This window comes from Dermacentor silvarum, chromosome 1, assembly GCF_013339745.2.
Source record: "Dermacentor silvarum isolate Dsil-2018 chromosome 1, BIME_Dsil_1.4, whole genome shotgun sequence".
Lineage (NCBI taxonomy): Eukaryota > Metazoa > Arthropoda > Arachnida > Ixodida > Ixodidae > Dermacentor > Dermacentor silvarum.
The window spans coordinates 38,229,225-38,241,251 of NC_051154.1; the positions used below are offsets into that span (position 1 = coordinate 38,229,225).

Below are 12,027 nucleotides of genomic sequence, written 5' to 3' on the forward strand. Positions count from 1 at the left end.
GGTCAACTTGACAACCCGACAAAGGCACTGCCACAAGACCGCGAAGGGTGATTTAAGGCCGTCCTGGTCCCTGTGCGAGACAAAACCACTCAAGACTGTGATAGTCACAACCATGTACCAATGAAGTGAATACAGTCTTTTCTATTTTTCGTCATCGTCGCCGTCTCCCAATTCTTGCGGTGACGACCCACTTTACCCGGTCGACATTGTATCAAAGTAAACTTAACCTTGATCCTAACGTTCTTCAATGGCTGCGCTCTTTCTATACAGATTGTTCATAATTTGTCACAGCTATTAACACTTCCTCCTTCACTTCTGCAGTTGATTCGGGCATGCCACAAGGCTCTTTGTTGGGACCATTGCTTTTTCTTATCTATATCAATGACTTACCTGTTGGATTACGTTCATCAATGAACCTTTTTGCAGACTGCATCATAAACCACGAAATTTGATTCTAATGTAGGTCTTCTTCAGTTCAATATCAACCATGCTCGTGACTGGGCTAACATGGGAACTAATGCAAGTACATGCGTGTTTCTCGGAATGCCACATTGCCCTCATATCTTCTCAATACTAGTAACCTTGAATCTGTGTCCTGTTACAAATATCTAGGCATATTTATTTCTTTTAATCTTTCTTGGAACATGCATGTAGACCATATAACCAACAACGCTAATCACATGCTGGGCTACATATGCCATGCCACAATTTTTATCTTCTTCTAGTTCTGTAAAATTGCTTCCTTACAAATCGTTAGTTTGTACTAAACTGGAATATGCTGCATCTGTCTGGGACCCCAGTCAAGAGACGTTCATCTATCAACAGGAATCTGTCCAGAACCGGGCGGCTCACTTCATTCTTTATAATTATCACTACTCCAGCGTCACTACTATGAAAGCAAGCTTATGGTTACCACTGCTATCACAACGTAGGAAAATATTCCGTCTTTGCCTATTCCATAAGGCATATCATGACAACCCCATTCTTAAGAATAAATTGATAACTCCCTCGTGTTACGTTTCAGCCCGCATCGTCCATCATCATAAGGTTGGGATTCCTTCATGCCACACCAACCATTTTTTAAATTCATTCATCCCCAGTACCTCAGCAAGTTGTAATCGCCTTCCCCGATCCGTCGTCGAAATATCTGATAATGCTAAGTTCAAAGCTGCTTTAACAAACCTGCTGTTGTCATAAACACAATTTTATCATTGTCAGCTTTTTTGGTATTTTTCTTAGCACGCCAATCTTTTTAAAACAGGTGGTGTGCGTTTTGCAGGCACGTATAACTACTTTGAGCATGATTTATTTGTTCAGCTGGTTATTTTCTTTCCTTGTACTGATGCAACTTTCTTTTTTCCCCCGTGAGCCTCAATTATACTTAGTTTAATATAAATTTACTGCTGTTTCTTGTTTTCCACTTTTTCGAATGTAACCCACTCGGTTCCCTGAAATAAATAAATCAACACTGAGCACATAACATAAGCATACGACACTTGCTGTTCTGGAAGTGCTTAAGTGTAGTGATAAATTGTCATGTGTATTCTCTATTTTTTTATAGGAACAAATTAACCAACGTCGATGATAGTACCTGGGTAGCCAGTCAGAAAGCTCGCCCAACTGACGCAATTGCTATAACTACTTGTGTAGTGTAACGGGGCGGCGCCGCTGCGATCGGTGGCTATGTGCATTTTTAAAACCTAATAAATACAGGCTTTACACAAAACACTTACATGCCTCACTTAATGATCAGAAGGACCTTCGTAACGACTCAGCAAGTTTGTACAAAATCATTTCAGGGTCCCCTTAATGCGTTGCAAAGCACTATGTCCAACATACCTAAATAATGCTGTTTAATCAGCTGCAACAGGCCAAGTTTGCACTAACAATGAGCTGCATTACGGCAGTATATGAAGTGTGGGCCGCGGCTACCTTGGCGACCATGCCAGTTTGAATTGCTAGCAAGAGTGACAGCTTGGGAACGTAATGGTATTTCTCTATTTTGGGTTGACGGGAACGCAAAAACCGCCTTGGGTTGCGTGAGTGCGCTGTCATGGCCCACTATTCTCGCGAGTCTTGAAATCAAACTCTCTAATGTTGCTTTTGTGGAGAAAGTGTCTGGCACTCTTGCCTGCTTTCAGTGCAGCACGAGCAGGTGTAATAAGTGCAGTCAGACCTGTGGTTGTGGAAAATATTCTTTCATGTTTGTGTGTGCAGTGGACCTGTGTGCATGACATTCAAGAGCAGCCACCACCAGAGAGTGGAAGCAGTGGCAGCCACAGTGCAGCTGGCAGTAGCTCCTCCGAGGAACGGGATTGGCCTGACACTGACTCTGACATTGAGGACGAGCTCCTTGTTGGGGGCCTGGCTGGTGGCGACTGGGAACGGCGGCAGCCAGGAATCGAGCCGCTCTGGGATGGTGACTGGGATCGCCTATGGATGCCACCGGTCTTCATTGCTGAGGAGTCTGATGATGTTCCAGAGTCGCGTGTTTTCCATGTGTCACTGGGTGCTTCAAATGGCCCCCCAGTGGTGAGTGAAGGCACCATGGAGGAGGCCATGGCATTGCTGTCCGGCCAGCCACCCCTTGTGGGCCTGCAGTCATTGGGCAGGCCTGGTACTTCCAAGGATGTCCGGTGCAAGGCAGCCCAGCCACGGCTGCTTCATTATGCCCAGGAACCCAATCGTGGGAGGGGCTGGATCAAAGAACTCTGTTTCAGCACTGACGGTCGACTTGTGTGTTCCCCGCTTGAACGGGGTGTGCGCCTCCTTGCCTTTGACTCCGACTTTCAGGAACTCAGTGACTGTGTACCTGCATCTCCACCTCGTCCCCTGGTCCATGTGCTGACAAATGTGAGCCATGCCAACTACGTTGTGAGCACTAAATTCTCACCGACCCATTTCCTTCTGGCCTCTGGCTGCCTCAATGGACAGGTGTGCTTTCACAAGCCGGTGCTGTGAGTGCAATGGACCTCGGGTGTGAGGGGATGGAAAGAGAATGGTTTAAGCACTGCCAAATGCAGTCCCGCGTGTTGAGCGTCTTGATACAGGAACATTGCACATGGGACACCAAGTCTGGTGCCATGCATTTGAGACACCAAGTCTGGTGCCATGCATTGTTAATTATCACTCTGTATATATATATGTTCACAGAGGCAAATAAAGTATGCATACGTTGTCTGTATAGCACCTTTTAGAATATACTGGCTGGCCCACGTCAAGTTTTATTTGTCCACTTAGTTACAACTGTTTTAGGGTGGCTGTTTTCACACAAAGCCATGTTGCACAATGAGTAGCGCCCTGTGTCCAGCAGGTGCCCACAACAGCTTTGACAGAACACGTATATATATCTACACATACAAGTCAACAAGCTCCAGTTGATTTCAGAGGATGGTGCAGCATTGATTGGTCTTGCGGGCCTGAAAAATAATACAGACAGATTACTTTTTCTACAGTAACAAATCTGATGTTATACTTCTGCAGTCAATGCAACAGGTACCTCAACAGCTAAGCACACCTTTCATGCCTACAACTGGCTGGCAGTCATGTTTTCTGCAATTGTCTTAAAGGGACTAACAACCGGTATTTAAGAACCCAGTTCTTTATGGTGCAATGAAATGCTAATTTTCAGTAGTGTTGATAGCTGCAGTGGTTAGTCCCATAGTGCTTAGAAATTTTGTAAGAGCTTTTAGATCTGAACAGTCTAAAAAAAAAATAGCAGTCCCGTCGCCAGCAACACTGAGAAGTGAGAGCGATGCCTATAGCCCGCCTTGCAACTTGGGAAAGCAGAACAGTGGGTGGATTTCGCAGGAGTGCAACTTTCATTAACCATCTGCATTTAGACATTCTCGCCTCTTCCAAAAATAAAATGCTGGTGTAAGAAGTTGTATCTGTGGCTGCTGCAAATCCGAGTGCTAGATGATGATGATGATTTATTGGCATCCCCTTTGAAACGGGGCGGCGACAAATAGTCACCTAGCCTGCTTGATTTAATCAGGTATACTATACATGTTCTTTATCTAGCATTTTTGTATACCTCTCATTATTTTTCTTTTTCAAAAATTTACCTTGTACCGCTGCCTATGATTTTAAGAGATCAGGTCGTATCCATCTTTCCCTGCTTTTTTTCCACCAGTACTCTAATCGTCTCTTGCTGATCTCTACAGCTGATCTGTTTATGTTTCCTTCCACTTTAAACCCAAGCAGCAATGTGGTGCCCTCTTTTGGCCATGGGTGCAAGTTCTCACATCATCACTATGGCCTCCGAGAATGGGCTACAGTGTGCGCCACCCGATCTCGAAGGCTATGGTGCCACTTCTCATAACAATATTGAAGATTTAGCTGCACACTGAAAGTTCCATAAAAAATTGTAACAGAAAAAAAAAAGTATAGCATTTCAATATTTAAAAAAGGCCAAGGAGCCACATACACTAATAGAAGGTCACATAATAGGGCATTCTATTGGTTGTGCTTTTGCCGAGTGATGGCACCAAAGGTCATTTTTTGTTATTTGTTGTGTAAAAATTGAATTCTCGTTTAGTAGGAAAAAAAATGCTTATTTCAGTCAATACGTGGCACGATCTTTCCATCAGTGGGGCTATCTCGATTCATATTCTGAATGGTGGTCTGTCCCTTTAAAGGGCCCTTCAACAAGTCTGGCCATGTTGAGCTGACAAGCGCAGTGCATACAATGCACGCTAACGATCGTGTCTGTTAAGTATTACATCCCTACCTGCCACAGAAAGAGCGTAAATTTCAAACTAAACGCTGTTTGCCCTTATCCTTGCGGGCGCTGCGCTGCCAGCATGTCGAGTCGACATCAATCGCGCAAGTGTGCTTACGTACATGGCCGTGCTGCGACGTCACTCATGGTGACATGTGACTTGAATTACTCAAGGCAACCTCAGTTATTTGTTTAGTCTGTTGCTTCAATAGACAAATTAAAGTTTAGAGAAATAATAAAACATACAAACCGAATGCCTGCGTGTTTTTGTTTTACTTCGTACCGTAGCAAGAGAGATGTACTTCCGTTTCGGCTGCTTGTTCCCACATCCTGTAGTGTCATTTTCTACAAACTATGTTATTTTCTACCATGTTCCAGTGCTGCATCATGCTTTTTCATCCTCTCGTGCCTACCTCAGTGCTCGTGGTTGTGGCACACTGCAACAAGCTCGCGCACAAGACCGTCACCGGAAGAGAGCCACTCAGCAAAAACGCGCGTGAGAAAGAAAAGAAGGCGGGACCCTGGCATATTTGTCACGCAATCCTCCATCTCTCGGAGAATGCAGGGAAGGAATTTTGCTTGCGGAGGCTAGACTGGGCAAGAAGTAGAGAGAGTATGTTGCCAAGGTGTCGCTCACCTCCGGAAGCTATGAGTTCGCGGCACTTCAAATATTTCTATCTCTGCTATTAATCAACTAATTTGAAACATCCTTGCCATAGAACACTCCTTGGAGGGCATGCAACAACTTCCAGCGTATCACCAAAATTTGCTATGTGTCCTGGCGAGGGGCCCTTTAAGAGAACCATGCCTTCGCTGAAAAATTGTGCACAGGCACAATGATGAGCTATCTTGGAGCAGCAAAACTATTTTGTAAACAGATTGTACAAAGTGTGTGTACTACACTCCTTTGTCTCTTTCAGGTACGATCAGGATTAATTGTAAACAAAAAAAAAATCAAGTAGATGGCATTTTGCATTTCCATGGCCATAGTCCTAAGCTTTGGGTCCACAACTGTGTGCACAATGATTTCGCGGTTAACTTCTATCATGTACAAAAAATGCTCTAATGTATTTTCCTTCCTATTTGTGCTTACGCTCATGGAGTGTGTTCCTTTCTTCAAATGCTTCTGCAACAAAGCTGTATAGTTCACTTGCTTGCAAAGCCAAGCCCTTGTGCACATTTTCACAGAAAATGGATTTCATGATAAATTCTGCAAGGTCATCCCTGCTTGCCACTTAACTCTGATGAAGCAGTAAGAAAGAAGCACAGTGGCACTTGTGCTCTGGGAACCAGGTCACATAAGATACAGAAATTTCCACATGCTAAATTCAAGTGGCTGAATTGTGTGCACAGTTGTCCTGGCCACACGTAGAGGAGAGGCTAGGTGCAGCTGCTACACAGAGAAGTCAGACTGCCACTCTGTAGGCAGTTAAGAAATTTACACATCTCATTTTCCCATGCATATTGTAGAACTAGCGATATAGCTTGGTTCTTTCTCTGCATGAACCATTATTCTTTGAAGTGTAGTTTAAGCAAAGCTCTCAAGGTGCAAAATGTGGCAGTCTACAAGAGAGCCTGCCTGCTCTCATTAGGAGATGCCCAAGATTGACCAATGATATTCGAGATCTTATGGCATCATTTTTTAAAGACTAAAAGTTGAACAGGCTGGGTAGAAACCACTTAAATTTTGCTGATGTAGAAAACTAACGAGACGCGAAGAAACCAGACAGAGCTCATTGTTCCAACTTCTCTTCGCAGTGCCTGCCTGAGCGAGTTTATTTGTCTTTTTCTACATACTCCCGCCCCCCAGTAGCGTTGTCCAATTCAAGCTTGAACAATTTCTGCACTGGTCTTATAAACTTGCCATCTTCAGCTTTCACACGGCAGGCTCGGATGATTCCATTTTGACCAGGGAAGACGTCCACGACTCGTCCCAGTGGCCAAATACCTCTAGAGATGTTAGGCTCCTCGATGAGTACGACATCATCTACTTGTAGACTGCTACTAGGATGCGATGGGTAGAGGTGAAGTGTCCACAGCTCCAGGAGGTATTCTTTCTTCCATCGGATCCACAGGTGGTCCACGAGCTTCTGGCAGTATCGCAACTTCTTGCTGAGGTCACGTCGCGTAGACTGTGCACTTAGAGCTTCGTCGCCACTGTTGGTTCGCTCTGGAGAAGCAAGAAATGAGCTCCCGACCAGAAAATGAGCAGGACATAGTGGAGAAGGCTCTCTAGTGTCCGTATACGTATAGGTTAGGGGTCTTGAATTGATAACCGCTTCTACCTCCAGCAGTACAGTCTGAGTTTGTTCGCTGTTGAGCTTGCTCTTTCCCAGCACCATGCGTAAAGATGACTTGACTGATCGGATAAGTCTCTCCCACCAAGGCGCACCTGGCATAATAAATTTCCATTCTATGCGATGCGTCAAGAGAAAAGATGCAAATGGAGAGCTCTTCATGGTGTTCCAAATGTAAATCTCGCGATGCTCTCGCATTATCGGAGTACAGTGTAACGGGCACTCCTCTACGAGCCAAAAACCTACGGAACGTTAGCAAGAAGGAGCTTGTAGAGATTCCACTCGTCAATTCAAGGTGTACAGCTCTCGTGGTCGCACATGTGAACAACAGAATATAAGCTTTGTATGCAACTTCATCAGTCTCATGTTGCTTTACATTACATATAGTGGGCCTGCAAAGTCTAATCTCACAACTTCAAACGGCCGTGATGTGAGAAGCCTGTCTTCAATCATTGGAGCATATTGCACCTTCACAGGTTTGACACTATTTTTTGCAGAGAAAGCAAGCATTGATGATCCGTTTAACTTCTTGTCGAGCACGTACAACCCAGTAACGCTGTCGAATCTGCATCATAGTGCTTGCCACCCCACCATGTAAAGCTCTACAGTGAGCCTCAGTAACAACTAAGGCCGTGAAGGGATGCCTTTGCGGTAGAATAACTGGGTGCTTTTCGTCATACGTAGCGTTCATTCTTTCAAGTCGGCCACCAAGTCGAAGCTGCCCGCTGTGATCCAGGTAAGGGTGGAGATCGTGCAATACAGAGTGTTTCTTGACAGTTTCTCTAAGCCGAAGGTGTTCAATGTCATTCGTGAATACTTCGAGCTGGACACGACAGATCCAGAACATTTCCGCCTTGTTTAGCTCCTCTGTTGAAAGAGTTCCACCAGACGACGTTTGAATAAGACGACATCGGTGCACAAATCGAAGTACCCAGGCGGTCACGCAAAGGAGCTTCTGTAGGTTGCCAAACTTCCTTAAGTCAGAGTGTCCACCATTCTCGGTGCTTGAAGAAGCACATGATGCATGTCACACTCTGACTCTTTGTAGATCTATGTGCTCATGTCTGAGTCTGTAGGCCAGGTTGATCTTGGCTGGGATAGCCATTCAGGTCCCCTCCACCAGTTGCGACATGTACGTAGAACCTTTAAAGATATGCCCCTAGTCAATAAATCTGACGGGTTGTCTTCTCCTGGGCAGATCGCCAAAACGTTCTTTGAGAAGTTCAACAGCATCTGCGTAGCAAGCTTCAGAAGTCGGTAAACCGGCAATGGCCGCTGCCGCTTCCCCAGCAAGATAATGCCGTAAATAGAAAAACTTGGTCGTTGTCGATATAGCGTTGTTGAGATGAACAGTCTGCTCTAACTGCTCCCAGAAAGCTGCCCATTTGTGAATGTGGCCTTTAAATGTTGCCATATCAAGATTCGTTAGCATATCAAATTCTGGGCATAGCGTGAGGAACTGTCGGGCTTGGATTCTGAGAAGCAGTCTCCGCTATACTGTCCGCGCGTTCCAAAGCGGCGATCTTGCAACGAATCTCGGCAAGCATGCTGATAGCTTGATCATTATATTCTGCAGCAGTTACGTATTCTGCTTCCAGCTCATCATCGACAATGTGCTCTTCAAGTGCATCGTTAAGTTTTGAGAGCTCGTTGTTGCTAGCAGATAGACGGTCAAAAATACCTGAAAGCTTTGACTTGTCCAAGGTAGGATCTGTAAGCAGCAACCGAGTTTCCTGCAGAATCTTCGTATTCTGTGCTCGTCGAGCCGACCGCTTGGTCTTGAGGCCATCCATCCGACTACTCTTGATAGAGATCTGGTCTCCACGCCAATCATGAACGATGCGTTATCCAGTCAGTCCTCGCCACCCGCAGCGCGAAGTGGTAGAGTAGAAGGTACTTGGAGACGTGCGATGAAAGTAACGAGTCCGCACGGAGGTTTTCGGCACCAAAATGTAGAAAACTAACGAGACGCGAACAAACCAGACAGAGAGCTCATCGTTCCAACTTCTCTTCGCAGCGCCCGCCTGAGCGCGTTTATTCGTCTTTTTCTACAGCCTACATATAGCAGCTTTCATATCTGGCTGCAGTTGGGTGCGACTGGCATGGCAATCAGTGCCCATACACCATTACATCATACTACGGCCTCTAGGGCACTCAACTTTGGACATCTGAAGTGATCACACAGAAAGCATAAGTTTTTCGAACACTACTTTATCAGCATGTTATTAGTACTTAAGTTGAGCGGCAGCCTCACTGCCCAGCAAAATTTGCATTTATTGGTTTTGCTCCCACATTTGGCTGTGCCAGCACCGAATGTAACCTGGGGCCATTTTATAGAATACTAGGACCAGTCTGCTAGAAGTGCCGATGCAGAAGCAGTTAACAACTCCCCAAGCTCCAGGCAAATTGATTTGCAGCACCTTTGTCACACTTTGGTGCCAAGTAGTGTGCAGTGCTTGCACTGGCGTGATAGGATTGGTCAGAGCAAATTGCTGTTATGAGAGGTAAACATAGAAAGAACGAGACAGTGTAGGCTACGGCACACCGTGGATGTTGTCGCTTTATGCCACTACTTAACCAAGCAATGCACCTTGCTACAGTGCTTTAAATGGAGTGCACACAGTCACGGTGACAGCTGAACAGTGACCTTAGGTCAAATCAAACCCATGCCACAAAGCTCTGAATCAAATACTTTCCAATGATCTGCTACCTGTCCAGGTTATCCAAGTACAAATAATACAATATATAACAGATTTGTTGATAGTGCATCCTACATGAATTTGCTTTGACAGCTGTGGCCACAAGGACGGAAGGTCCTGCCCAGAGATACTGCCGCAATGTCATAAAGCCAGCAATTCTGGGCTTTGACGCTACCCATGTTTTATAGATAAAATTGCCATCTTCTCAACATGCCACAAGTGTGTAGAAGCAGGTGCATTTCTTAATCCATTGGGTACATGTTCAAGCAACTTCAGAGTTGGCTTGGGTGCTCTGCAAGCTACATGCTTAATGAAATTACAATTCACAGTGGATAGCTCTTGTAAGTTGTATTTGATTATCCCAATGAGGCACAGTACTGAAGAGCTTGATATGCTGCTTTAAGCGGCAAGCTTAAAGACTTAAGCCATGGCTTATAAGTGTGCATTTGACAAGCCACAATAATCCACATGCTTCGTATTGCATCACAGATGCAAATAATGACATCTAGAATGTAGCCTACGTGATGTTATAACAAAGGGGTAAACACCGGTCAAGGATGAAATTAACAAAAAGAAAGCAGTACTTATGAATAGCTGTGAGGCAAGAATTCTGTGCTAAATAGCTTAGCAGTTACCCACTGAGGTCACTTTAGATTCAGCTGTAAGTTAAGGATCTGCTCGAGAACTTGTGAATGTGCTGTGTCCCCAAAGGCCAAGCAATATTGCAGGTAGGCATGCAAGAGTTGCTTCTGACTAACTCGTAAAGTAATCCAGAGTAGCACTCACTGTCTTGTAAAATGTTTTTGACTGCATGCTCAGGTCTTCAGATTTTGCCACAAGGTCATCCAGTTTCTCGCCACGCTCCAAGACAGCTTCAATGGTATTGTGCTGCACAGATAAAACATGGTGGGCTCATTTCATGCTACAACATAGCACAGATGCAAACGTACCAGGATGATTTTTGTTTCATCCAGGTCGGCTTGGATCTTGGTCATTGCATCAGCTTCAGTGGGTACCTTGAAAAAATCCAAAAAGTGAGATCGGTGCTTGCAAGTATACAAATGAATGGTGCACTCCAAAGGTATCGGACAAATTACCTGGTACTTTGCCAGGTACGCCTCCAAGCCCTGGTACTGGCATGTGCTACAAGGGTAGCAGAGGCAGGCATAAGATGCGAGAAAGTCAGCTACACTTGATATTACCTTTCTACTAGAGAAGACCACGTATGCGCCGGAATTTTCGACGCAAAATCGTCCAGTACCTAGGGTGGACAAGAAACATCGAAACAGTCATCTGCAAGTACTAGCGCTTACGTTCCTGTTTGTTTGCAGGCAACATTTTCGAAAAGGGCGTCACGTACTCATGAGCTGTGTGTAAACAAACATGAATCCGCAAAGCTGGTGTTCAGCCGGGTTTCACATATTAAACTTACCTTGTTGAGTAACGTGTGCGCCACTCGGCTCGGGTATTCGTGGTCAGAAACGACGACGCCCGCTAAGCTGTCACTGCGAACGTAGACGTGGCACATGTATTCTGCATAAGAGACGGAATGCCGTTAAAACAACCGTTCGCCCGTAAAGTGTCGCGCCTACCTCGCTCCCGTACAGAAGACCTAGTCGCCGCACAGCTTCGAGACACTATGATTTGACTGGAAAACTTGAGAAATTCCACAACGCTGCAACAGGTGAAAGCGCGTTGCTACATGTAGTCAGGAGCAATAGATTTAAAACAATTCACTTAGGGTCTACATAATGCGAGGAAATGTATGTGCCAACTTTTGACACAAACTTTTTTGTCACCGGCTCACACGCACCTCGATCGCTGGAAGAAGCTGAACGACGATACATCGCTCGCGCATTTTAATATGACGCCTTTCGTTGGGTGCTTATACAACACGGCTATGTGAAATAACTTGACCATACTGACGTCGGTTCCCGGGTTTTGTGTTGGTCTGGAAAACAAGAAACACCGATTGAATTGACGTGAAGACAACTCGGGGAAGCTCCCATTTGGTATGTTATCGCCACTACTGACGGCATCAGCTAGTCACCAGATTGCATACCTATTTAATAGGAAGATTAAGCAATGAGCAACCTAGCTTGGCCGTTCATGAGCATAACGTATGTTATAACGCAAAACTATTCGCCGAATTTCCCACAGCAACCTACTCACAGATATAAAATTGCCCGAGACCAAATCGACGAGCTATTTCAGAGCGGAAGGCGGAAGTGAGCCTATACCCTATCACCCAAAACCTTCCTTGCCAATGACATATTTATTAAAATAATATAGTTAACCTTAATAATAT

The 12,027-nt window shown here is 45.1% G+C and overlaps 2 protein-coding genes across 5 annotated transcripts in view; one reads left to right on the forward strand and one right to left on the reverse strand.

Annotated features, from left to right (window-relative positions):
• Nucleotides 1–3,203, forward strand: part of LOC119460785 (DDB1- and CUL4-associated factor 10) — a 28,073-nt gene extending 24,870 nt beyond the window's left edge. For all 3 annotated transcript variants that reach the window (XM_049666825.1, XM_037721875.2, XM_037721890.2), the window contains exon 7: nt 2,218–3,203. In XM_049666825.1, coding sequence (XP_049522782.1) covers nt 2,218–2,961 — 744 coding nt within the window. In that variant the 3' untranslated portion in view covers nt 2,962–3,203. The remainder of the gene's footprint in view (nt 1–2,217) is intronic.
• Nucleotides 3,192–11,974, reverse strand: LOC119460824 (synaptobrevin homolog YKT6). 2 transcript variants are annotated; one of them, XM_037721930.2, is made up of 9 exons: nt 11,892–11,974; nt 11,533–11,670; nt 11,312–11,394; nt 11,152–11,252; nt 10,922–10,980; nt 10,817–10,862; nt 10,670–10,735; nt 10,506–10,607; nt 3,192–3,419 (listed from the first exon to the last, which is right to left on the reverse strand). In XM_037721930.2, exons 2-9 carry the CDS (start codon nt 11,637–11,639, stop codon nt 3,384–3,386), a joined length of 600 nt encoding a protein of 199 aa, XP_037577858.1. In that variant the 5' UTR covers nt 11,640–11,670; nt 11,892–11,974; the 3' UTR covers nt 3,192–3,383. The 2 variants fall into 2 exon arrangements, with proteins under 2 accessions (XP_037577858.1, XP_037577851.1); XM_037721923.2 differs by having other exon boundaries at nt 11,782–11,950.
• Nucleotides 11,975–12,027: the final 53 nt, after the last annotated feature.

Excerpts from the sequence above, each read along its gene's own strand:
- LOC119460824 (XM_037721930.2), bottom strand. The coding sequence starts at position 11,639 with ATGGTCAAGTTATTTCACATAGCCGTGTTGTATAAGCACCCAACGAAA. Across the intron at positions 11,253-11,311 it reads GTCTTCTGTACGGGAGCGAG|AATACATGTGCCACGTCTAC; the intron begins GTAGGCGCGACA and ends TCTCTTATGCAG. Across the intron at positions 3,420-10,505 it reads CAAAAACATTTTACAAGACA|GCCCGCAAGACCAATCAATG; the intron begins GTGAGTGCTACT and ends ATTATTTTTCAG.